Source organism: Girardinichthys multiradiatus, chromosome 9 (assembly GCF_021462225.1).
Source record: "Girardinichthys multiradiatus isolate DD_20200921_A chromosome 9, DD_fGirMul_XY1, whole genome shotgun sequence".
NCBI classification, from domain to species: domain Eukaryota; kingdom Metazoa; phylum Chordata; class Actinopteri; order Cyprinodontiformes; family Goodeidae; genus Girardinichthys; species Girardinichthys multiradiatus.
In genome coordinates this window covers 9544898-9572893 of record NC_061802.1, presented here as the reverse complement: position 1 = coordinate 9572893, position 27996 = coordinate 9544898, and the positions used below count along the sequence as shown (strand labels likewise).

General features: G+C 39.3%; 1 protein-coding gene across 6 annotated transcripts in view; it reads left to right on the top strand.

The window, feature by feature from the left end:
* sgip1a (SH3GL interacting endocytic adaptor 1a) overlaps window positions 1-27996 on the top strand; it is a 104321-nt gene that overhangs the window by 13072 nt on the left and 63253 nt on the right. For 5 of the 6 annotated variants that reach the window (XM_047374794.1, XM_047374793.1, XM_047374791.1 and 2 more), the window contains exons 2-3: window positions 3842-3959; window positions 11389-11433. In XM_047374794.1, coding sequence (XP_047230750.1) covers window positions 3917-3959; window positions 11389-11433 — 88 coding nt within the window. In that variant the 5' untranslated portion in view covers window positions 3842-3916. Of the gene's footprint in view, window positions 1-3841; window positions 3960-10352; window positions 10478-11388; window positions 11434-27996 lie in introns of those variants that run through there. The other variant, XM_047374792.1, reaches the window with a different exon arrangement.

Genomic DNA, 27996 nt, shown 5'->3' with positions numbered 1-27996 from the left:
GATTCGGGGTTGGACTCTTTCATCACCCAGGCTGAAGTCACCGAGGTGGTTAAAAAGCTCCGCGGTGGCAGGGCTTCAGGGTTGGATGAGATCCGCCCTGAGTACCTCAAGTCTTTGGATGTTGTGGGGCTGTCATGGTTGACACGACTCTTCAACATTGCGTGGTGGATGGGGACAGTGCCTTTGGATTGCCAGACTGGGGTGGTGGTCCCCCTTCATAAGAAGGGTGACCGGAGGGTGTGTTCCAACTACAGGGGGATCACACTCCTCAGCCTCCCTGGTAAGGCCTACGCCAGGGTATTGGAGAGGAGAGTCCGGCCGATAGTCGGACCCCGGCTTCAGGAGGAGCAGTGTGGTTTCCGTCCCGGCCGTGGGACACTGGACCAGCTCTATACCCTCTACAGGGTACTCGAGGGTTCATGGGAGTTTGCCCAACCGGTCCACATGTGTTTTGTGGACCTGGAGAAGGCATTCGACTGTGTCCCTCATGATGCCCTGTGGGGGGTGCTCCAGGAGTATGGAATCGGGGTCCCTTTATTAGGGGCCATCCGGTCTCTGTACAAGCGGAGCAGGAGTTTGGTTTGCATTGCCGGCACTAAGTCAGACCTGTTCCCGGTGCATGTTGGACTCCGGCAGGGCTGCCTTTTGTCACCGGTCCTGTTCATAACTTTTATGGACAGGATTTCTAGGCGCAGCCGAGGGCCGGAGGGGGTCTGGTTTGGGGACCAGTGGATTTCGTCTCTTCTTTTTGCAGATGACGTGGTCCTGCTGGCCCCCTCTTGCCAAGACCTACAGCATGCACTGGGGCGGTTCGCAGCCGAGTGTGAAGCGGCTGGGATGAAGATCAGCTCCTCCAAGTCCGAGGCCATGGTTCTCGACCGGAAAAGGGTGGCTTGTCCTCTTCAGGTTGGAGGGGAGTTCCTGCCTCAAGTGGAGGAGTTTAAGTATCTCTGGGTCTTGTTCACGAGTGAGGGAAGAATGGAGCGGGAGATCGACAGACAGATCGGTGCGGCTGCCACAGTAATGGGGGCGCTGTGCCGGTCTGTTGTGGTGAAGAGAGAGCTGAGCCAAAAAGCAAAGCTCTCAATTTACCGGTCGGTCTACGTTCCTACCCTCACCTATGGCCATGAACTTTGGGTCATGACCGAAAGAACGAGATCCCGGATACAAGTGCAGAAATTAGCTTCCTCTGCAGGGTGTCTGGGCACTCCCTTAGAGATAGGGTGAGGAGCTCGGCCATCCGGGAGGGGCTCGGAGTAGAGCTGCTGCTCCTCCACATCGAGAGGAGCCAGTTGAGGTGGCTCGGGCATCTATACCGGATGCCTCCTGGACGCCTTCCTTGGGAAGTGTTCCAGGCATGTCCCACCGGGAGGAGGCCCGGGGGACGGCCCAGGACACGCTGGTGGGACTATGTCTCTTGGCTGGCCTGGGAACGCCTTGGGCTCCCCCCAGAGGAGCCGGAGGAGGTATCTGGGGAGAGGGACGTCTGGGCGTCTCTGCTGAGTCTGCTGCCCCCGCGACCCGGTCCCAGATAAAGCGGAAGACGACGAGTACGAGTACGAGTATATTATATTATATTATATTATATTATATTATGCTGCCAATTAAAGCAGCTTTTACATCGCTAATTCGTTTTAAAGTATTTTAATTCAATTGCTTTCTTGTTTTTTTATACTGTTGTTAGATATTCTGAATAAATTCCAACTCTTTGACCTTATGATTTTTGAAGGAATTAATGTGGTTAAATTAAGCTATATGACGTGGTCTCCGTTAACCACAACTGTGCTTTTAATGTGTGTCTAATTTCTGGAAAATCATTTCATCTGTTGTAATTTTGGGACCAGTAGGTGTAAACATGCATACAAATTATATTTTAAATTCGGTCCCAGATAAAGCGGAAGACGACGAGTACGAGTACGAGTATATTATATTATATTATATTATATTATATTATGCTGCCAATTAAAGCAGCTTTTACATCGCTAATTCGTTTTAAAGTATTTTAATTCAATTGCTTTCTTGTTTTTTTATACTGTTGTTAGATATTCTGAATAAATTCCAACTCTTTGACCTTATGATTTTTGAAGGAATTAATGTGGTTAAATTAAGCTATATGACGTGGTCTCCGTTAACCACAACTGTGCTTTTAATGTGTGTCTAATTTCTGGAAAATCATTTCATCTGTTGTAATTTTGGGACCAGTAGGTGTAAACATGCATACAAATTATATTTTAAATTCGAAGAAAACACTTCTTTTAAATTATCAGCAGATGGCGCCAGTTGCTTGTCATTTAGTTTTTAAAGGGGGTTTAATGCATGTCCATACATTTAACTAGTAAATGTGACTGCTGCACTTATGAAGTGGCAGTATTATATCACATTTTTATTTTGTGCACATCTTTCAGGAAATTGCATCTCAGGTGTTTTGGTAAATATCAAATTTATGTCTAGGAAACAGCATATTTTGTTTAAGTTGTGCCAAGTAAAATCTTTCATAGGCTGTGGAACAGGTTTAAAATATTTTATGTGAAAACATTCGGACACCCTACTAAGTATTCAGTTCTTTACAAACCAATGTTCACATACTGATAGCTAATCTTATTTTTATTTATCTCTGGAAAAACATTTAATTGCACTTAAAGAACAACAATGAATCAACAATAATGTGTTTTCTGGTTGAGGAAAAAGTTAAGACTCCCTACCCTTTAAAAGCAAGTCTTAACCCATTTAGTTGAAATAACTTCAGTGAGACGCTTCTTGTAGCTACTGGACATCAGTCTGAGGAAATTTTGCTGCACTCCTCACCTTTAACTGTGAGATGTTTGAGGAGTTTTCTTGCACATACAGCCTGTTTCAATTTACCCCACAGCCTCTCAATGAAATCAAGATCTGGGCTTCAATTTGTTCCAGATCTTTCCAATTCTTAATTATCAGCCAGTGCTTGGTGGGTTTTGACTGGTATGTTTTGGGTCCAGTTCTGCTGTAGTTTGTTCGGTCTTACCATGGTGTTCAGTCTCACTTAAACAGTCAGGAGCACACCAAACTAAATGTCTGAGGTTTAAAGAGCAGACCTCTGCAAAATGCTGAGTAATGATGCTCTATTTATGTGCAACTAATGTGATGTGCCTGTGTATAATTGTATCTATTTTAGGTGGGAATAAATGTGGGATAAATGTGGGATTTATTTATTTATAATTTATTTCTTCCCAGTAATTGCATTTTTATTTAGATTTTAAAAAAAGTTTTAAAATTATTTTATCTGGGTTGTTGTTTGTTTGAATTTGATATTAAATATCCATATATATTTATATGTCCTACTTTATTCACAACTATATTTACCAGAGCAAAAAAGCGGAACACGTTCAGAAACCAGTGTTATTTTATGATTTTTCATTGACTGATTCTAATTGAGCTCCTGAATTTGATCATGAATGCTTTAAATACTGATACCAGATATCTAAACCTAGTAATCCATTAACTGCTCTAGATATTTTCTTTACCAAGACCAAATACCTGTTCTCTGTTTTTATCCTATTTAAATATATATACGAAATGAAGGAAATGTAAATGATAAAACAGAAGAAACAAATATCTGTATATTTAGTGAACAAAGCCATTCATAGTTACTTCACCAAAGGAATGCCCTTCAGTGGCTGACAAGTTTGAACTCCTAGCCTGCTGTCGCACATTGCTATTCTCCACAGGTTGCGTTAAAGCCTTTCGCAGTGCACAATCAGTTGTGAGTACAGGTGCTGCTGCGAGCTGCAGCACACAGGTTTATCTTCTTAGCTTCTTTGTCTTCAGTCTGTACTTATTCTATTTTTCGTCCTCTCATTTTCAGCAAATTAATGCTTCAGTCGTTCATCTTCCTTCTCAGACCGTCAAAAGAGCAGAGCACCAACAGAGAAAGAAGTAAATGGCTGAGCAGCTGGTTACCGGTTGGTTTCGTATTGTTGCAGGTACAGTAAGTTAAGCGGCAGTCCAGTATCTCCATTGCATTGGGCAGATGGATTGTTAATTTACTTGTAAATTAAGGATTTAGGTTGATTTCCAGTTTATATTGTCAGGTCATTAAGCCTATAGTCGGACAGACTTTGCATAGAGCTTTGACTCAAATTTGAAGCTCCCTTAGCTGAAATGTGTTTTGCTTGTATTGTGCATGAGGAATCTAACAGGGTTTGTTATGTACTAGGAAATAAAAAGTAAGTTCCCTTAAAATTTCAAAGGTTTGAAGTCAGTCAACTATAGCAATGAGGAACAAAAATATGCAAAATGTGGATGTGGTTTCAGCATATACTTTGTTCTCTAAAGCATTTTATTACTCTGTTTATAACCTATAAACTGTACTTGCTTCATTCAAAAGTTTGATACTTTTCCACAACGATCCTAGACAGTTCTTTCTTACTTGAAATCTCTGTTTCCTGCAGTGTATATATCTACTAATACTAATACTAATACTGTTGAGCAGTTAGATAAATGTCACTCCTCAGTAAGCAATAGAAATGTCAATTTGTGAAATATAGTTTTCCCCCTTCTTTCCTTATACTGAATTACCCATATGATATGTATGTACATCACATGACCTGCTGTCTGCACCAATATAGCTTTCCTAACAAGATATTTTGTTGAGCCACTTTATTGACAGCTTTAGTGACAGAAGAGTAACATATATTAAAGCTGTAACTTTGTAATGGCATAACTGGCCACTAATTGACTAAGGTCAATAAGTCCTGTAACAATCAGCTCATAATTGAACAATTGTGTGCACAGACATGTGACATCCATTCAAAGAAGCTCTTTTTTAATAGAATTTATGAAACTATAAGTATAATGTGTTTATGAAAACCTCTGTAACAAAGAATAAAAGAGAAAATAAACTGTTTCTTAACAGAAAACAATTACATATTGTTCTATATGCTACTTATATAATACCTATATTAAATACAGTTGAAACCAGGTTTTTACATGCACTGTATAAAAAGAAACAAAATCCTATTTATTTCTATTCAATATTTGGCATTAAATCAGACTAAACTTTTCCTGTTTTAAAGATTACCAAGCTTATTTGTATTCATTAATGATAAGAGATTATTTAGAGATATTGTGTTTGTTTTAGATTTGTTCAAATTCAGATTTTTGCAGTACACATATTTTCTTAGTGTTTGGTAGAATTGGCTTTTAAACTGTATGACTTGGGTCTTCTGTATTGGATATGTTTCCACAAGCTTCTGCAGTTACTTTGCTGTAATTTTGGCTCATTCCCCCTGAAAGAACTGGTGAGTTCAGTTTGTAGGCCGCCTTGCTTGCACACAAGCTTTCTATTGAACAGAGTTTAGTTTTTTTTATGGCCACTTTAAAACATCAATTTTGTTGTCCCTTAAGCCACTTTCTAACAAATGTTTGTGTATAATTAGGGACATTTTCCATTTGTAGCCACCATAACATTTTTGGTCGTGACACATTGCTTCAGTATTTCCACATAATAATCCATTCTCATGATGCCATCTGTTTGGTTAAGTGTGCCAGTAATTCCACACAACATGCTGTCACCACCCTTATACTTCACAGTTGTGATGGTATTCTCAGACTTGCAATCTTCCGCATTTTCCTCCAAATGTAACAATAGCCACTATTGCCAAAACGCTGCTGCTTCACTGGATTTTTATTTGGCTTTAGAAATATTTGGCTTCTTCTTCTTCTTCTTTCTGAGTGGCGTTTCAGCCCATGTTGGTCCATGACTTGTTTCACTGTGGATAATAATTCTGTCATACCAGCTTTAGCCACCAACTTAACAAGCTCGTTTGCTTTTGTTTTGGGGTTCTCAACTAGGGTTGCTTGGTATTTTTCTCACTCCTGTCTTTCTTACATGTACTTCCAACATACTCTTTGACCTTCAACAACATGGACACTCTAATCTGTGTCAGGTGTAGACACCTGCTGCAGTTAGACTGCATCCAGCAGCCTGAATATTATGTGGGCATGCAAAGTATGAACTTTTGACATATGGAATGTATTAGCCAGCACTTCGTACCCAGGGCTGAAGATGCGATGGCAATATATTTGCAATGTGTTGTGCAGCAGTAGTTGGTATGCACATTTTGCACCAAAACATGTTCATCTTTGAAACACAAAGTTATCTCCTTCCTGAACTGTATGATGGCTGTACATGGTGTACCTTGCCTCCCACCCATGGACATAGGCACCCGCTCCCCCATGACCTTATCAGGATAAGCAGGTACAGACAATTGATGAATGGATGTTTGAATTGGAAGTGACACTTTCAGGCATCTGGAAATTGTACCCATGTATAAACCAGACTAGTGCAGGTTTGCAGTTTGCTCCACCGTTCTTACCTAGCCTGATCTATTTTGTACTGTGTCCTTTTAAACAGGGTATGTAAATATCTGGCTTCAACTGTGTGTGTAAATATTATCTGTGGATTCTTTTTTAATAGCTCATTATATCTTGTGCCATTATTTATCTCCTTTCACTTAGGTAGGAAGATCTTACTATAATGGATTGGATTTTATTTTTATGTAAATCATCAAATGCAACTTCCACCTTGGTACTACTGTACCAGACATGTTCAGCACATAGAGGGAAATGAGATAAAATGGGCAAACATGTATTTGTAAATGTTCTCAGATCTAAGCTTTAGTAGCCTATCTTATGCATTTCTCATTGAACAATAGAAGGCAGTGCTGGTATGTTGTTCCTCTCCAAAGTAAAGTGAGTAAGAATACTGAAGCTATAGAGAAACAATGTGGAGACAGAAGAAGAAAACATTAAGCAAAATGGAAATGATAAAAAACAAAGTTAAGGTACAAAAGAAGATATGATGGGGAAGGTAAGTTGTACAAGCTCCATAAGGGGTTATTTGGAGGTAAAGCTAAGGAATGTCTGGGGGTTGAGGATCCTCCCCTTTTAATGCATTTTTATTACATAAAAGTATGTTAAAGAAAAGATTTATAGACATGTGGAAACATATTCAGAGTAGGATCAAACCAGAGGTCAAAGATTGACATGTTGTTACCACAGAAAACCAGCAGATGACAGAATTTGTTTATAGCTTTTTTGCTGCAAACCACTAAAACATGTCTTTGCTTTGATGTGTTACATTTATTTCACTGGATGTGCATGGAAATTTTTTTTTTTTGGTACTATTTCAGGAGGAACAGTGTGGTTTTCGTCCCAGCCGTGGAACACTGGACCAGCTCTATACCCTCTACAGGGTGCTCGAGGGTTCATGGGAGTTTGCCCAACCGGTTCACATGTGTTTTGTGGACCTGGAGAAGGCATTCGACTGTATCCCTCGTGATGCCCTGTGGGGGGTGCTCCAGGAGTATGGAATCGGGGGCCCTTTATTAGGGGCCATCCGGTCCCTGTACGAGCGGAGCAGGAGTTTGGTCCGCATTGCCGGCACTAAGTCGGACCTGTTCCCATTGCATGTTGGACTCCGGCCGGGCTGCCTTTTGTCACCGGTCCTGTTCATAACTTTTATGGACAGGATTTCTAGGCACAGCCGAGGGCCGGAGGGGGTCTGGTTTGGGGACCAGTGGATTTCGTCTCTTCTTTTTGCAGATGACGTGGTCCTGCTGGCTCCCTCTTGCCAAGACCTACAGCATGCGCTGTGGCGGTTCGCAGCCGAGTGTGAAGCGGCTGGGATGAAGATCAGCTCCTCCAAGTCCGAGGCCATGGTACTCGACCGGAAAAGGGTGGCTTGTCCTCTTCAGGTTGGAGGGGAGTTCCTGCCTCAAGTGGAGGAGTTTAAGTATCTCGGGGTCTTGTTCACGAGTGAGGGAAGAATGGAGCGGGAGATCGACAGACGGATCGGTGCAGCTGCCACAGTAATGGGGGCGCTGTGCCGGTCCATTGTGGTGAAGAGAGAGCTGAGCCGAAAAGCAAAGCTCTCAATTTACTGGTCGGTCTACGTTCCTACCCTCACCTATGGCCATGAACTTTGGGTCATGACCGAAAGAACGAGATCACGGATACAAGCGGCTGAAATGAGCTTCCTCCGTAGGGTGGCCGGGCACTCCCTTAGAGATAGGGTGAGGAGCTCGGCCATCCGGGAGGAGCACGGAGTAGAGCCGCTGCTCCTCCACATTGAGAGGAGCCAGTTGAGGTGGCTCGGGCATCTATACCGGATGCCTCCTGGACGCCTTCCTCGGGAGGTGTTCCAGGCACGTCCCACCGGGAGGAGGCCCAGGGGACGGCCCAGGACACGCTGGAGGGACTATGTGTCTCGGCTGGCCTGGGAACGCCTTAGGCTCCCCCTGGAGGAGCTGGAGGAGGTATCTGGAGAGAGGGACGTCTGGGCGTCTCTGCTGAGTCTGCTGCCCCCGCGACCCGGTCCTGGATAAGCGGAAGACGACGAACGAACGAACTATTTCAGGTTTTCCTGTCTTTGTCGTTTTTAGCCCCAGAGAAATACATGGAAAATCCTGTCCACATTTAGCTTAAACAAAGTTGGTTTGCCCATTTTATAATCTTTTCACTCACATTTAGACATCAGTAGTCACCTTTATGTGGTTCACTTTTCACCTTTCTTTTGTCAGTCATATTCATACATTCTTTAGAGAGAAGACAGTGGTATCTATACAATGTTTTGTTGTTTTTTTTCAGTAAAATTTTGCTTTGATATAAAAGATATAAAGCAGTAAAATGGAATGCTGTGGTTTAAATAAAATAATTATTGTTCAGACTTTAAATTATTGACCATTTTGGGTTTTAACTATGCCACAGCTTAGCATGGGCTGGAGTGAGACACTGTTGGTATGATAATCTTAAGTAAAAACAACGGGCAGTTGCACAGTCTTAGCTAAATGTTGCCAGTCTGCCGTTTCATATACTCAAGACATTGCGTTGGATATATGTTTTTATTCTAGATCAGTCACATGTATTCTGATCAAATTAAAGTCAGTGTTAGCTAAAACAGCAGGTCATTTTTAAATGATGAGTGGTGGAAGAATAAATCACAATTATGAAATAAACATCAGCAAAATTTAGTGGAAGCATTTAAATAAATTTTAAATAAATTCTTATTGCCCAGAATATGATCTTTTCTTAGCCTCACGTATAATTAATTTATATTGTATATTATTATCTGAAAGCATTGCACTGCACTCTATTTCCATTTATTTTGATTCTGATCAGTGTTTCTGCCTTTTGAATCTTATAAAATTAGAAAGACTGTGACCTTGTCAAACCAAAATAACTGTGACCTTCTGTTGGCAGATACTATTTTTAAGACTCGAATAGCCCAATTTCTTCACAGTACCCTATGAACAGATTATAGTAAATGCCTTTAAATTGTCGCCTGTTAAAGCAGGTACAAAACTTCCCTGAGGCAAGTACAAATTGACACATAGTAGGAGCTAAACTTTCTCTACTAGGTGGCACCTTTATTGTGTTGTAAAAAAGCCTTGTGTGAAATGAAAATGACCATAGGGCAAAAAGATCAGCAATGAAATCAAAATTCCAGGAAAGAACATTCAGGGCATGGATAAACTACAGCGCTAAGGTTTCTTGCATTAGCACTTAGGCCTGAGTTTTCTTTCTCACAGTTCACAATTTCCTCTGTACAGAACATTTTCATCACACATCTGAAGTATAATATCAACAAGACAAGAGGAAACAACCCAAAACAACTCCTTTATTATTATTCATTTGTCTTCTAGGGCAGAAGGCCATAGTGAGCATGCTCAACGTGTGCCAGCACCTAATTTATTACAAAAACAATTATATCACAACATTCGGACTACATTTTTCCTAAAAACATTGGGCACATGGATATTTTTTTTAATTCTTACCAAAACTGACAAGTGGTGTCTATACAGGGATCAAGTCTGAAAAAGTGGAAAATGTAGGGACCCTAGATAAAATTTGGATTTTGCATAGACAGAATTGACAATTTATTAAAATTGTCTTGATTAACATCTTTAATGTAGCATTTAAAAAAAAAAAAAAAATAAAACGTTTATGTCACTTTTTGTATTTAATTGTGATATTTGAATTTATAGTGAGCATATTTAGAAGTGTATGGTATTTAGAGTGAGAAATATCTTGCATTCAAAAGAAAAATATGTAATTCTTTTCATGAAAATAGGATTTATTGAAAATGAATTATGTGAAGGTACATTACTGCTGTCGCCACTGAATTCTGTGCACGTCTGTATGCACTCATTCAAACGCTTCTTTCTACCTCGTCATGGACAATTAATAAGTACTTGCACAAACACAAGCACACACCCCTTTCCGGGGGCTGGCCTGCTGTCAGTCCTTTGTGCTTGTTGGTTGCAGCTGTAGCCTGCGTTGCCTTGACGTCACACAGATGGAGCCCGTTCCCAGTGCGGCGGGTTAAGCGCAGTGACAGTAAAACAGGTTGCAAGGCGACGCGGGCTGTCAGAGCGAGGCTGAGGCTGGAGTGAATCAGAAGGGGAAGGAGAGAAAGAGAGGGCAGTGTGAAACCACAGAGGTAGTATTCTATGCAGGGCAGGACAATCTGCTGCTACAGAAGTAGTCACTATACAGGACAGGGCAGAGCAAATATTTTTGCGCAGTGTTGAGTGCACGCCTGATCTCAAAATGGGTAGTCTCTTGTTCATACTTCCATATTATTCTCTATGCGACTAAATTATGTTATTCACTGCGTAGTAGGCTCGGCTCACTGCACTGACATAAAGTGGGGTGAAGACGAGGGGTTCTTGTGCGTTTGTTTAATTCATTTGTGTATTGATTGGTTTTATCTGTACTTGTCTTTCGGCTTTTCAGTGCTCCTCTGTGCCTTTGTAAATATGTGCTGACAGTTAATTGTCAGGGAACTCAGTAATGTAGCGTCCCTTTTGAGCTGTGGTGTCAGGAGATTCTAGCTTTAAACCATGTGACTTCGCAGGGAGCTGCAGAGATTGGCTGAGGTCATCTGTGACCTCAGCATACTGGCTGTGTCCTTCCTCAGTGCTGCCACCCCCCTCACAAACACACATACATATAAAATCCTCCCTTCCTCCCTCTCTCACGGTCTGTCCTCCGCCTCCCCTCCTTCTCCCCTCCCTACCTCTTTTGCCTTCAGTTGGCTTTTTCCCCACTGCTCAGCATCCTCTTCTGCATGTAGGCTGGAGCCACAGCAGCAGTAGCAGTAGAAGCATCCATGGCTTAAAGCCAGAGCTCAGATGGACAGCTAGCCTAGCCCCTACCCCTCCTTTCTCCTCTTTTTCTTCCTCTCTTCCTTTCGAGCTAGTTGACAGGCAGCGTCTTGGAGTGTTGGAGGCTCACAGTTAGCCAGGGCGTCATCCATGAGCTTGCAGCTGCTCTGCTGCCCTTCAGTTCCACTGTAACCGGGGGCTTCATCTCCTCTCACCCTCCCTGTGCCTCCTGCTTTCATTTCAGGCTCTCGGGAGATAGAGGAATGCAAATCTGCAACCATGATGGAAGGTAAGCTGGTTTTATTCTAAATTTTATTATTCTACCCCCCCCCCCCCCCCCCCCCCCCCCCTCCACCACACACACACACAAACTAATATATAGGGTAATCCTTCTTTATGCCCTTGTCCTACTGTGCCTCATCTGCTATGTTTGGGAGGTTCAAATGTCATAAGCCACTCTGTTATTTTAAGTTTACACATTTTGGTGACTTGTGTGTTATTTTTAGAAAAGGGCACAGCCTTTGAATGTCTACCGTAGAGGCACAATGGCGAGGCTAATTGAAGCTTTTACCTTAGCAATTGTGTCCGCATATGTTGGAGTTATCCCCCTACTCCTTTTTTCCACTTCCCATCATGGAGGATTATTTGGATTTATTCTGCAGGAGGGCTTACAGTATATGCCCAGCTGGTTTACTTGTACAAATTCTCTTTGTATGATGTGCACTGAAATGCATGCTCACCCTGTCTCTGCTGTGTGTTCATACCACAGCCAGGTTTACCTCAGAGTTCTGATGATGATCTTGTCGCTACATCAGGTAATTTATACAGTAGTTTACCCGCTGCCTTTACCATTGTTGTAAGCAGGGATTTGATTGTAGTTTTACGATCACATCTCTTTAATTGATGACATCATCAGAAGCAGGCCGGTGATATCGGGATGAATCCCTACGGCTTTGCAGCTGGCATATGAAACCCTCAATCCATCTGTTCAATTTCTCTTTCTTTATTGTTAACAACTTCTATGATCAATGATCAGTTTCTGTTTATATCACCACAACAAAATTAAGGTGTTGAGTTATTTTTTTAATCAACCTTGAATTGTATACAATTTAATGGTGAAATATTTGACAAAGAAAGCATAAACATGTTAATCAAACTGTTTGTACAAGGGAACAGCATTTTTAGTGCTTACCATCTGTTTCTAGCAAATTTTCTAGATACTTAATTGAAATTGATTTAGTAGTATAAATGAACCCAGAGCTGTACTCTGCCAATTAGATGAATTGTATTTGGATGCAGTCTGGATGTGTCCATCTGTGTCTGTATATTTAGAAATTAGAGGATGTAACTGCTTCCTGCTCGTGTGTTGTCTAGAAACAGATCCTGATAGAGTTTTACAGGGAGATTTTCAAAAAGATTTCAGCAGTTGGGATTATTTTGCAATGGTTTACTTTTTCTGCTTTTCTTATTTGTTGTCCTTGCTTCAGATGTTGTCTTTAATCTTATTGACACTGACTGAGGTAAACTAACCAAAAGCCCCAGACTTAGAAGCCCCAAGAAGTCTTATGATATGAAAAATATCTTAATATTGTTCAGGTCATATTGTTTATCTATTTGAATGGATCTCAATGCCAGTCTATGCACTTCTTGACACATCAAACCTGTTTTTCCTGAGTGTTTTGCGACCCACTATGGAATAAGCGGTAGAAAATGACTGACAGTCTAAAAAAAAAAAGGATTTTATGTGCCAGTGGCAACTGTTAGGCATGGTGGAGGGTCTGTGATGCTGTGGGCCTGTTTCTCCCCCAGACCCCTGGAAACTATGTTTAGGTTGCATGGTGTCATCGACTCTGTTTTGCAAAAAAAAAAGCCTGTTGGACTTTATCAGATAACAATCCAAATCCTGCAGCCGAATAAACAGAAATAATTTACCGCAGAAAGAAAGTCAACCCTCCTCCATGGCGGTTTCAGCCTCAAGATCTAAATTCTATGGACAACCTGTGAGGCGGACTGAAAAAAGAGATTATAAGAGAGGTCCATGACTGGATGATCTAGAGAGAATATGCCAAGCGGAATGATCAAAGATCCTTCTGTCTGCCTGCTCCAAGCCCCTGAAATGTTATAGAAACAAATAAAATGCTGTTCTGACTGGTTTTATGAAAAACAATTATTTCCTAATGTAGATTTTTTTTTTTTGTTAAATATGTGTAATAGAAAATAATGGTTGGATTTCTTTTTACATTTTTTAATGTTGAATAATAATACTGCTGAATATAAGGATTTTTGTTTTTTCTTTCTTTTTTACATGTTTTCACCAGGGGCCCTAACAAATGTGGTCAGCACTGTATCAGATTAAGGCTCGATAAAGTCAAGCTGTTTTTTGGACAAACTGAGGTTCAGTGGCAGCACAGGAGTTAAGGTTTTAAACCTGTAACTCATGTAATATGTCCTCCTGGTATTTAGTTGTAATCATGAAGCTTTTGTTTTGAAGGTTAAAATCTGATCTTGCTGTATTAGAAATTTTGGTATTACTAAATACGGAGTTTTAAATATTTGAAATGTTGGTTAATTGAAGCCTAATTATCTTTGTTAGACAATAAATAATGAAAGTAACGTTGCTTTAAAATAATTAAGATATAGTTATACAGCTCTTTCCGAATTGATCTCCAAAATGAATAATGAGCTTAAAAATGCTCTTCCTCTTTCTGTGAGTGAGCTGTCCTCTCACTGCCTGCATATGTCAAGCCCCAGGTTAAGTAACAAATGTGAGGGTAGAAAACAGTTTGCAAATGCTTTCCTTCCATTAGCAAGGCTAGTACAGGCTTAACATAGAGTGTGTTGGGCAGGATTACATTCAGGTGTTAAAATTGGATGCTAATCCTTGTTAGCTCTGCTTTTTTAAGCCCAGTGCCACTTCTAGCATGACTGTTTCTTCCTGACACTCCAGGGTAGAAGATGTGGGCCAGTTACTTAATTGTGATCAACCTCATGCTTGTAGTTGGAATTACCAACTCCCCTCCTCATGATGTGATGTTAAGAAAAGCACAAATATGTGAAGCAGTTTTATTACAATACCAGGATAACGCAGCAGTGTTGTCTCTGTTAGTTTTGACTAAATGTGGTTCGTTTCCAAAACCTAAAGAAAAGTTTTTAAGTTCTGTAAAGGACCATTTTGTTGAAATGCATGAAACGTATTGTGTGTAGATTTTTTTATTTTTATTTCTGTGAATGTTACAAATCCCCTCTAACTTTGACTTCACTATATTTCAGCTTTAGAGTGTAAACAATCTGAAATGTATTGCTAGAATAGTGGGTTTTAATCCCAAGCACAGCTGTCACTGCTCTTATCTTGTCTTCTGTTGATTAAAGCAATAGCAAACAGTCTGCATCAACAAGATCCCTTTCAAATTTAGGTCTGGACAGGTTGCTAGTCAGTGGCAGTTCTAGACCAAATTTACCGGTGGGGCCAGTATTTTCTCATGGGGGCACAGAACAAAAGAATGAAACAAAATAAACTGAGCAATATTTTATTGTTTAATAAATGTAAGCCACAGAGCCACTTGCAGCTCTGGATCTGCAGGTTGCAGACCCCTGATCTAGCAAATGAAAACTGCAAGATCAATAGGACTGAAGCGAAGAGTGGAACACTATAATTCTGAATTCACTGTTAAAGTAAATCTGTAAAGATAAAAAATTAAACAATCAATTACGTTTCAGTGCCAATGCGTATTATCATATAAAACTGATTTAGTTTTATGTCTTCATTACCGGGGCCGTAGCAGGGGCAAGGACCAGTTCTACAAGGGCACTGGCCCCTGTTGGCCCCTGTCTAGAACCGCCCATGTTGCTAGTCAACCAGGCCCAGTAATATCACGGTCAATAAATTAGGTATTGCAGCTACTGGCTGTGTTGGCAGGTGCCAAGTTGTACTAGAAAATTAAATAGGCATTTCCATACAGCTAAAAGCGATCTAAAAAGCGATCTAAAATGATGTGGTAGACGACTGCGGTGACTTTGGACTTGTAAAAACACAGTGGACCAAACCAGAAGATGACATGGCTCCCCAAACCCTCACTGACTATGGAAACTTCATACTAAACTTTGAGCAACTTGGGTTTTGTGCCCCTCCACCCTTCCTCCAGATTGAGGCCTCGATTTCCAAAATGTAATGCTAAATTTTCTTTTGTCTGAAAAGTGGACTCTTGACGCCTGAGCAACAGTCCAGTAATCGTTTTTTTTTTTTAGATGCTTCTGATGCCATCTCTGGTTGTGGAATAGCTTAACATGAGCAATGTGACATTGGAGTCTATATGTCCTGAATACATCTTGTTATTGCTTGTTCACCTTTTCTGCCACAGTTTTTTCTTCCACTCAATTTCCTTTCAATATGTTTGGATACAGCACTCTGTGAACAACCTACTGCTTTATTTAGGCTCACCCTCCTTGTAGCTGGTGTCAGTGATTGGCTGCTGGACAACTGTTTGTCAGCAGTCTTCCCCATGGTTGTATAGACCATAACGCAGCATTTCTGTATTCATTTATTTTCTAATTTTATTTTCAAGTTTTCCGAGAAACTGAATATTGGGTTTTCAATGGCTATAAATCAGAATAATTAAAATTAACAGAAATAGATACTGTTAGTGCAATACATCTGTAATATTAGTTTGTCTTTTTGTAATGAATTACAGATATAACCCAATTTGTTTAGCCGATATACTAATTTCTTTAGCTGCACCTGTGTACCTAAAAAACCTTTTTTAAATGTACGTACTGCTGCCATCATTTAGGTCTAAAGATGCTGCTGGTGTATTTTTCTCCCACTAGCTCTGTTGTTGCTTGAAAGACAGCAGGTGAGACATGCATCTCTTATGAATGATTTAGACCTTTTTACGATAAGTTCTAAACACAGTAGATTCCATGACTTCTATGCCCACGTGCTAAAAATTGTCTCAATTTGTGTGTTGGGTATCTTATTTTACTTTGCTGCACAGCATATGTGGTGTTTAACTTAGTGAATTTGAGATGTAAAATCTTTATGTTCTTCTGTTTTAATGAGACTGCGCTTTGCAGTTCTTAGTCTGCATAAGGTTTTCTTTCAAATGCATTAACTGCTACTGTGATGTTTCTTCATGTGCTAACATCAAGTTAAAATGTACGGAATACAGTTATAATTTCCTATTCCCTCCAGAGCCCAAACGCTACTCTACACTTTACATATTTGTTCATGTTTATGCTTTGAACGGAACAGCCTTCTAAACTCTAATGACCCTTTGGCATTTCCTGTGGAGTTGCCAAAAGAAGAAGTTTAAAAGCTTAGTCGAAACACTGATAAGGCTCAAACAATAGAAAAATCAGCATGTTGGCAGAATGTTGATTATTTAAACCATTTTGCAGATTGTATGAAGTTGTATGGCCTACCACATACATCTCCTGGGCTTTAGACACATAGTCCTGTTAATCCTAGTTACCAGTGATTGGAATTAAACCGTCTCAGAGGTTGCCTGGCTGAAAGTTGGATAAACCTTTGACTGGGCTGTAGCAAAGTAGAGAGCCACATGGTGTGCACCTTTGCAGCTTTAAAGGCTTTAGTTGTACCAGAAATTATTATCTTTTTGGCTTATCAGTGTAGCTGAGAGGGCTCTGGATCAGCTGATCTTCATTAAGTATAATAATGTAGCAATTATGGAACTTGTTTTTTTTTAAATACAGAAATTAGTAACTGGTTTCTGAACTTGTGAAAATTATATCTTCATAAATATTGCTTTCAGTTTTAAGTTTAGAATGACAGTGCATGGACTGCTTTTTGAGATAATGAGTGAACCACTTTTAGATGTTTTAAGTGTGGGTCTCTTTCAAATGGAAACCTTCATAAAGACATGTCCACCTGTCATAAAAAATTACCCTTTTTGGTTACTTAAGGCTATGATCATTTAAATTAAGGCCTTAATTTTGTAAATTGATGCTAACATTTACCTAGTACACAAAATGGCTTTGGTCACTACATTCAAAGGCAGCAGATCCTGAACCAAAGGATGATGTCTCAGGGGTATTGTCATTATCTTTTTTCTTCTTAGAAGCCAGATGTCCTTGTGTGTATGCATAGTAATTCATCATATCATCTGATTAAATATTTAAAAATGATGTTATCCGACAGACAAAAATATAAAGTTATGGTCAAATTCTGGTATTTTAAAGACTAAAATAAAAAAATGTAATTCAAATAAATAATAATCATAAAATGACAAATTCAGACAGAACAAACACTTTTCCAAATCATCACAAAACGTATGAAACCAGTACTTACAGTAGATTATGTACATGTATGTTAGAACTGGGTAAAGTATTGATTGACTATATATATACTGTTTACTGTATCTTCACTTGACGTCTAAATGGCTCAGCAGATAGAAAATACAATTAAAACAATGAAGCTTGTGTATAAGCAAGAAGTCTCACTTCAACTGAAGTGTGGGTCTGGTGATTTATTTGGTTAAAACAAGCTTGTTCTTTATTCATTTATTCTTTATTCACTTTATTGTTCTTAGTTACTTGCGGTGGGTAGAGTAGGCAGAAATTTTACTCAAGTAGAGTGGCAATAGTTCATAATACTCAAGTAAAAGGTACGGTGCAGTAAAACTACTCCTAGAAGTAATTTTGTTTTTTTTTAAAATTAGAACTAGAACATAAAGTTCAAGTACTATTTAACTGGCTCAGATGTTTTTTTTTTTCTTTTGTGTCATGACCATTCTGCCAATTTTTTAAGTTTTTCTAATGTACAGCCTTCATGCCACATGTGAGGTGCACAGTTTTGAACAAAAAAACTAAACTATTAATGCTTTAATAAAAAAGTACTAAATAACATACAGTAATAATTTAAATTCCCTTATTTTTTTTATTTTTTTTGGAGCTACTTATTAATAAATGTGCTATTTGTTAGGTTCCAAGTGTTTTTTGTTTTTGTTTCTTTATAACAGCGAGTACTCTGTATTTGCACATAATGTAGTTTCTGGTTACATCTCCCCAAATGCTGTGTGTCACAATCATGAGGCAAACTTGATAATGATTAACAACTGCCAAAGTGGCTCAATACAAGGTAACTTGGGTGTCTACGTTTTTCAAGCTGGAGGATAGATCGGTGTTGACACTACGCATGTCTGCAGGTTCACTCTGCTCATTTCATCATTTCATCAGTCAGCCTTTACTTCTGACTCATACCTTTCTAAAGCAAAAGACATGCCTCTCTATGTACACATATTTACTTATTTTTACACATTTTAATGTATTGCTGAATAAATTTGTGTTTTATTGAAATGAGGCCATACGTGCAGCAATTTCTTTATCAACTTTAAAACACTGCTATGTTAAATCCTCTTTACCATTCATGATGAAAAAAAGACTAATTACATGCCTTGTTAAAGGCCCAAACATGTACATCATGCGGCAATATGTATTTGGAAATGCTCTCTGTTGTCTTGAAGAAATGGTATGATAAGATGAAACAAAACAAAATAAACCCTATTAATGTAACAAATTTTACATCCCTGCCCACTCACAGCATTTTTATAATCCTATGTATTTATGTATTTCTAAAGGGGTAGTTTCAGGGGAAAATGCCGTATTTTTTAATAATGCGACTTTTGTACCCCCATCACCCCATAGCATAACTGTCTTTTGCTTCGCTGGCAAAGTATGAAAAATAGGAAAATAACATTTTGGCAATGCTTTATTACACCATATATACACTGTACATGTGTGCTACTGCTACAAAGACGGGATTTAAACGTCAAAGCAGTCACCCAATAATAGCATCATTCAATCCCATGCTATTCTATGCTATATACTCTAATAGACATTCACTTACCTCAGCATGCCGAATGCTTGAAACTGAAAGTAAATTTGACAGCTGCCCCACTTTCTGATTAGTTTGGCTAGTAATTATCTTACTATCAGAGGCAACTCATAGTTTTGGGCTTTCATTCCCAGACATGAAGGTGATTCTTAAAACCAAAAAAACAAGCAAAACAAATACAAATAGATGATGAGATAATGCAAAATAACTTCTTACTCAGCAGAGTACTGTGAATTCCACAACATGATTCAAAGTTACATGAACCTTCAGAACAGGGTAGAGCAACAAAAAGGGGACATACTTTAAAGATGTGATAGGACTTGATGTTCCACAAAATCCTCATTTCTTTTTCTTGTTTTTCAATACACCAGCATTCAAGACAGGAAACAGTGTGGCAGGAGCTTTGGGATACCCAGGCCCACATAGACTAAAAACACATGGATGGAAATTTTGACACCAGCAGGATTATGTTGTTTATGGAATTCTGTATTTGATTATTAAGGGTTTAAATTTATTGACGCCTAAAATTAGCTTAATAACAGTGTCAGATCAAATTTGCTGTGGACACTCAAGTGAAATATGCTAGAAGGATATAAAGCTGATTGACTGCCCTGAAGTAGGTGCTCCAGTATCTGTATGAGTCACTGGTTCTTCCTAATAATAACACAGGTGCGCACACAGAGTATGCTGTGTAGTGCATATAATTTTGCAGGAACATTTGTGTGTGACTTTGAAACAAAGTATGGGCAACCATGAAAGAAAGCTCAGGTGTTAAGGTATAATTGCAGCACTGAATGAATTTTCCAACAATCAGGATAATCGACGGCAGAGATTAAGAAGATGGGCAGGTGAAGGGCATCATTAGGAATGAATCTACTTGTTAACACCTTATTCATACCCTGTCACAACACAAAAAGCTTTCCATTTTCTTTTTTCCTCTGTGCACACACACCACTCACACATACACTGCCACACACTGATGCTTATGTAATGATGCCCAAAATTCAGAGCCAGATAGACATGTTTGCGTAATCCACTGGCAGCAGGGGGAAGATAAAGGTCTTCTACAGCATAATCTGACTGCTTTCATGAGTGATGTCTAACATTCATCTTAAAAAAATAGCCCAGCCGCAAAGCTTATACAGTCTGAAAATTTGCTTAAGGAATTTATGCTTTTGGCTTGTCCCTGCATTCATTTCAGTTTTAATTTTCCTTGAATTACTATTATCCAGGTTTTTAATGATGTGCCCTATATCTGAGTAAAGATTTTACACATGGCTAATTAGATCCAAGCAGGAAGCCATGCAGATCACTAATCCCAACAGACTGAGGGTGTTGTTTTCAGTCTAACTAGCCTCTCTGTCATGCTGCAGTCAGAGTAGTTGGTTATTTCCACTCATAAATGTGAAGCCTAATTTAATATCCCATCAGTGACTTTATTTATATACTAAGAATAAACCTCTGCTGTTGCCACTGTTTCTACAGCAACTGTCATCACTTTGATGTAACAGTGGTTGCCCTTGTGATAATCGGGTTAATGAGAAGAAAACAAGGAGAGTTTCTGGTGACCTCATCAAAAAACAGTGCTCGATAAAAGAAAGCAAATTAAATTCAGTGCCATTCAGAAATTTGAATGATTCATTCAAATCTGTGAAGAGATAAGTTCAATAGTGTCTTTACAAATCAAAGTTGGGTTTGGCAGCAATATTCTGTTAATGATGTGGAAAACTGACAAACATACAAAACGTGTGTTTATTTATCTAACAAAGGTAACATTTTCAAATAGACCAGAGCTGCGTGCCACAAGGAAAAGTAGCTTTGATTTTCATGTTGAATCTTACTATACAGTTTTGTTATTTTTAGTTTTTGTTTTTATACGTTTTACCTTTGTGTGAATCTGCATGCCTCCATTTGCCTTATTTGTACACCTGAATTTCCCCACTGTGGGACAATAAAGGTTATATATGTGCCTAATATACCTGTAAAAATATACACTTTCCGGCGACTTTATTAGGTACACCTGTCCAACTGCTCGTTAACGCAAATTTCAGCCAATCAAATGGCAGCAACTCAATGCATTTAGGCATGTAGACATGGTCAAAATGATCTGCTGCAGTTCAAACCGAGCATCAGAATGGGGAAGAAAGGTGATTTAAGTGACTTTGAACGTGGCATGGTTGTTGGTGCCAGACGGGCTGATCTGAGTATTTCAGAAACTGCTGATCTACTGAGATTTTCACGCACTACCATCTCTAGGGTTTACGGAGAATGGTCCGAAAAAGAGAAAATATCCAGTGAACGGCAATTCTGTGGGCACAAATGTCTTGTTGATGCCAGAGGTCAGAGGAGATAGAAAGGCAACAGTTAACTCAAATAACCACTCGTTACAACCAAGGCATGCAGAAGAGCATCTCTGAACGCACAACACGATGAACCTTGAGGTGGATGGGCTACAGCAGCAGAAGACCACACCGGGTGCCACTCCTGTCAGCTAAGAACAGAAAACTGAGGCTACAATTTGCACAGGCTCACCAAAATTGGATAATAGAAGATTGGAAAAACATTGCCTGGTCTGATGAGTCTCGATTTCTGATGCGACATTCAGATGGTAGGGTCAGAATTTGGCGTCAACAACATGAAAGCATGGATCCATCCTGTCTTGTATCAACGGTTCAAGCTGGTGGTGGTGTAATGGTGTGGGGGATTTTTTCTTGGCACACTTTGGGCCCCCTAGTACCAATTGAGCATTGTGTCAACGCCACAGCCTACCTGAGTATTGTTGCTGACCATGTCCATCTCTTTATGACCACAGTGTACCCATCTTCTGATGGTTACTTCCAGCAGGATAACGCGCCGTGTCATAAAGCACAAATCATCTCAGACTGGTTTCTTGAACATGACAATGAATTCACTGGACTCAAATGACCTCCACAGTCACCAACTCTGAATCCAATAGAGCACATTTGGGATGTGGTGGAACGGGAGATTCGCATCATGGATATGCAGCCGACAAATCTGCAGCATCTGCCTGACGCTATCATGTCAATATGGACCAGACTCTCTGAGGAATGTTTCCAGTACCTTGTTGAATCTATGCCACGAAGGATTAAGGCTGTTCTGAAGGCAAAAGGGGGTCCTACCCGGTACAAGCAAGGTGTACCTAATAAAGTGGCCAGTGAGTGTAGTTTGTGATTCATTTCCCCATTGATCTCTTTCTTTTCCATTATCATAATGTCCCCTACACTCTGTAAGTTTTAGCATTTCTCTAAACTCTATATCATGTGTGATTATCCAGGGCAGTAAAAGCCAATCCAACTGGCCAAATACAGTTGATATCAACAGTCTGCACAGCCCTCATGACATGCCACTGAGACCATGATACATCATTTCAAAGTTTATTCTACATACAATGTGACATATTAAATGAAAAACAAAAGGTCTGTTTAAAAAAAAAAAAGAAATGCCTGTAATAACCTGGTCGCCTAAGTATGCACATGAGTTTCAGCATTTCCCCCACGTATTGACTTGGCCATATTTGCCAACTCTGCCATATAAAAGTTCTCCAAATCCCTCAGATTGTGAGGACATCTCTTGTCCAAAACCCTTTTCATTTGAGTCCACAGATTTTCTGTTAAATTTAGTTCTGGACTTTCTGGACTGTTGCTAGGACATTTCAAAATTTTAGCTTTCCTCTCATTTAACCATTGTTTGGCTGAATTGGATGTAAGGGTGGATTCACTGCGATCCTGAAAAATAAAATGTCCCTTCATCTTTAGCAGACATGTGAAGACCCATATTTTCATCCACCTTGAAAAACACCATTATACTGCCACCACAATGTTTCACTTTGCAGGTGCTGTTCCTTTCATAATTCTCCAAGGTTTATTTTATTAGGCCATAATACATTTACCCACAATGTTTTAAAAAAGACATGCCTGTTAGGTTAATTGGTTAATCTAAAATTGCCCTTAGGTGTATGAATGAGTGTGTGCTTGGTTGTTTGTGTGTTGCCCTGCGATGGACTGGTAACCTGTCCAGGGTGTACCCTGCCTCTCGCCCATAGACTGCTGGAGATAGGGACCAGCTCCCCCGTGACCCACTATGGAATAAGCGGTAGAAAATGACTGACTGACTGTTTTAAAAAAGGATAATGTCTGGTCATACCTGGATATTTTATTTTGAACATAAGGCTTCTGTTTTGCCACAGTACTCCATAGTCTAGACAGGTGGAGGATTGCATACGCAGATATTGCAGTAGCGATATTTTGCAGTTCTGATGTTTTGGGAACTCTCGTCTAGCCCCTTTAAAATTAGTATGTGTACTTTGCTTTTTTTTTAGTTTACAATAAAAATTTAAACATTTTGGTTTATAATGAGAGCTACACGGAGTTTGCATGTTTCCCCCCTGCATGCGTGGGGTCTCTCTGGGTACTCCAGCTTCCTCCCACAGTGAAAATACATGACTGTTAGGTTAATTAGTCTCTCTTGTCCTTGTGAATGGGTGTGTGCATGGTTGTTTGTCCTGTGTGTCTCTGTGTTGCCCTGCAATGGACTGGCAACCTGTCCAGCTCACCCTGTGACCCTGTATGGAAGAAATGGGTATAGAAAAAGGATGGATGGATGGTTTATAATCTACAATTTATAATCTATCAATTATATAATTATAATTAATCTGTGTTTTACCCCAGATACCTCAGAGTTATTACTGATATTATTGATTGTTTTGCGTGAAAGGTTGAACGGAGACTACATTTAGCCTACTCACTTGATTATTAGGCCTTCTTTAATAACATTGTGAGTATTTGGGCCAAACATATACAGAGTGCAATGCAGCTCAAAAAGGAAATAAACACTACTCAATTACAAGCTGAGTGAAGAGTATGTTATACATTCACTCCCTGGAGAGGAGGGAAACAATCTGAGCACTAGTGGAGTTAGAGAACGATGTTGGGCGATGTAAAATCTCCATGCAAGAAACCTCCATAAGGAGTGCAATGGGTGTCAGTCCGAGTGGGAAGCAAGCCCAGGAAAGGAAAGACTCGTGATGAAAGGCCTTCATTCTGTTAACTCGCTTCTTTTTATGCACTAGAACTGGGGCAGTTTAGAAATATCTGTGAGGAGAATTTCAAGATGTCAAGCAGAATCTCTTTATATCCCAACAACTTAAATCAGTACATCGCTGTCAGACATAATTTTTCTTGGTTGATAGGGAAAATTGTATAATGAGCATTTGTTTTCTCCTCACATTCTGAAAAAAAGTTTACCTGTTTTAAGTTATACTGAGGTTTTAAAAGGTTATGGTTTCAAAACTGATACACATTTTCCATCATGCCGTTCCCATGGTTTAAAGCCCTTATGATGAGATGGCAGAGAAAGTGCTAGAGTGACAGGAGATTTCTATAGCTGCTTGGAGCATTAAGTAGCACAGCCTCCTGGCCGGAGGAAAGCATCTACACTTTTTGGAGCTTACAACAGAAGACAAATTTGGCAGTTTGGAAATATTTCTGGTCACAAAAACATAAGGAGCTCTCATAGCATAGAAATTAAAGAAACTCCATATCTCCTATTAAAGTAACACTGTTTTAAAACTACAGTTGGCATGCAACAAGTGGCATGTCTGTGAAGAAGGTGAATGCAGGCTGGCCACCTGAGCAAATAGATAATTAACCAGCTAACATCAGCTAGTTATACCACTGTTAGTCAATAAAAAGCAAAATGGGAAAAAGAAGATACTCGCCACAACATATTTAGTGGATGTGTTTTCTACATTTTTGCTTAAGTCTGTGTATCAAATATAATAAATAAATGTTAACCTTAACATTATTGAATGTTATTGGATCATGAAATTCCTCTTTTTTATTTTGAGTAATTGCTGTAAATGTTAACTAGTATTAGCTTATAAGAAGGAACTTATACCGGCCCATACCAACTCCATTAAGTAACATGCAATCATGTTACAGTAGCCTGTTTTTTGTGTAGTGGTGGGGTGTGAAGATTAATCCGGTTGGTGGAGTATGAACTACTTTGGCTCACCTACTGACAGATTTCTTTGTTTTCCCGTTTATCTTTCAACCATCAGCAATGTAGCAGGATCTTGTTCCTCAACACCATTCCTAGAACACTCACCTTAGTTTTCACCTTGTCCCATCCTAATTTTAAGAACGCTGCTATTTGATTCTTTAAGCTTGAAAAGATCTGCAAATGTTTTAGCTGAGGTATTTCAGCAATGCTATGCTCAGATGTTTGCCAGCGCAACAAGGGAAAAATGTTCCAAAAACCAAAATAATGAAATATAAATCAACAGACTACTTTCAATCTTTAATCAATCTTCTTTAATCCTTTATTATTTAGGTTTTAGCTAACTTATTCATGGATTTCTGCATTCATACATTCATTCTTGTCAGCTTCAGTGCTGGGCTTGTTAGAAGTAGAGCTCTTGCTTTCATCAGTGCATGTGTGGTAAATCCCCTCTTTGCCACCCCTGTGGACTTGTTGGGGTTGAGCGCTGCATGTCTATTTGGACTGCATGGCTATGAGCCATACCAGTGCAAACAGATGTCATTTCCAATCAGCTGAGGATGCACTGGTACGGTGACGCACAGACAGATCCACAGGAAGAGATTAACAGAGTTTAGATTGATGCTGGATGGGTTGAGAGATGTAGCAATAATGGGATCCTGGAAAGATTTGTGGCCAAGGGTGAGACAGGTGTTTGGTATTAGTTTAGGAATGTGATATATAAAATGAGAGAATTAGTTCTTTGAAGTACACATACATTGCTTATTTTGCAGAGACTATTAAACAGAAAAACACTGGTTGTGTTACAGTGTTTTCAGCACTTTCTGCATTATCTGTTTCCGTTTCCGTTTTGTTCAAATGTCTAATACTTTTGTGTATATTGTCATTTTTAGACGCTTGACGCTGTCGAGTCACCGTGTTGCAGGAAGCTTTGGCCTTTATAACCACCTGCTGAATTCCAAATTGTTTTAATTTACATTGTACATTTGTTATGCAGTCCGGGTTTTGAGAGTTAACTTTGTCAGAGCCATTTTTTTCTCTTGTCTTTCTTTGTTTAAGGCTTATCTCATAAGTTCTTCATAATTATTTGATAAATTAGGTTTTCATGTTGGTCGCAGTTGTGAAGAAACCACCATCCTGCATATTTTCACATTAAAAAACAATAAAGATGGTATATTTGCTGTAATTTAGCCTTGCCACCTATTCATAGAATAACGATTTTTAATATTACAATAATGGCTTGCTTTATTAATAAAAATGTTTGTTTTTTGATTAGTTTGTCATTTGCATTATCCAGATCTGGGCAGTTTAAATAGGAAATTCAAAAATGATGCAAAGAGTTTTTTTCAAATGAAGATGTATACATGTGTTTTTATGTTAGTATATTTAGCTATAACACAATATTAGTAGCTAATTCAGATCCTAAATCATAAATTTACTATCTTTTTCTTAAAACCTTATTAAACTAGATAACTGCTACTTCATTCCTCATTCATCATTTTTTTACACAGACTAACACTCAATTGTTTCCTTTTAATACATTTACATTTGTAAATCTGAACATGCCCATAAAGTTTTCTGGGTTTTCTGCTTGTGTGACCACAAAGAAGGCTGGTGAGACGGTCTCCACTGCCAGCCACTGCCCTAGCAGCTCTCAGATGAATGATTCATGGCAGAAATGATTTCATTAGCGGACATCAGACCACGCCACAGAATAGTGGACCCGTTGATCAGCAGGCTGAGACAGAAGGGAAAAGGAGGCAAAGGAAGGTGGATTTAGACTCAGATTACACCGCACATCACTGAAACTAAATCACAATGTGCTATCTACCAGTCACATGCAGAGCCTGCTAAACAGCAATGAGAAGTGTCAGCTGTGTCAGCTGTTTGTTTTCCCTGTGCGTATAATGGCAACATAGAAGATTTTATACGTTTATTTTGGTTTCGACAAATTTGAATCCAGCGTTATTTATTAAAACAAATTAATGGCAGCAATTTCCACTGGGAAATGTACTGTACGTTTAAAGACTGCCTATTATAATGTAATGCACAGGGTTTACTATAACGGCTTGCAGTCTAGTAGTAATTCCTTTACTTTTATTCTCTGACTGCCACTGTAATCTGCATTGATTTGTACATTTTTTGTTTGTTGCGCAGCTGTATAAAAATCACACCTCTATAGCTCTTATAAATACAAAGCAATTGATGGATTGTGGTTTGACTTACAATGTGTGATTTTTCTGCTGCAGTTGATGGAAACCGGCCTGAAATCTCATCAGAATAAAATGGCCGTGTTAGGGTTAGTTAGTAAATCTAGCTTATTTAATGCCAGCCGGTTTATAGTGACAGCATCGTCAAATAAATGTGTTTCACTGATTTAGTTTGCAAATGTATAGGTGTATAGGGTGTCGTTATAGTTGGAATTATGTCGAACAAGCAAGTTATATTAATTTTGCGTAGTAACAACCTATTGTGGTTCAAGTTCTTTTTATCACAGGAACTTTACTACACAGTGTAATGAACTGTTTATTCACAAAATCAAGTTCAATAAAAGCTTAAAAGCCACAATCCACAGAAACCTTGTGTATTTTTACATGTGTCCAATGGTAACACATATTGGATGCATCATGCTGAAGTGCGCTAAAACAGAACTGTGCTAACTACAGCTGTCTATTTAGGCCAGCAGGTGGCTAAGCCTACCATGAGAAACCTAAATAACCTACTAAATACACTAAAAGGAATTTACTAGGCCATAATGTACACTATGTAAATCTTAATTACATAGTAGTTAAGATACATATTCCTTTGGGCTCCGCGCCTTGGAGCATGCGGCGCCGATCAGAGTCTGCTGGTTTGGACTGTTTATTAGGGCCGTATTTTTTGACACGAGTCTGACTCTGCTGTTGTACGGTCCCCTCAAGAATTAAAAACGAGAAAATGCAGTTCTGCTGTATGTTGCAGACATTTTCTTACCCCTTGAACCTT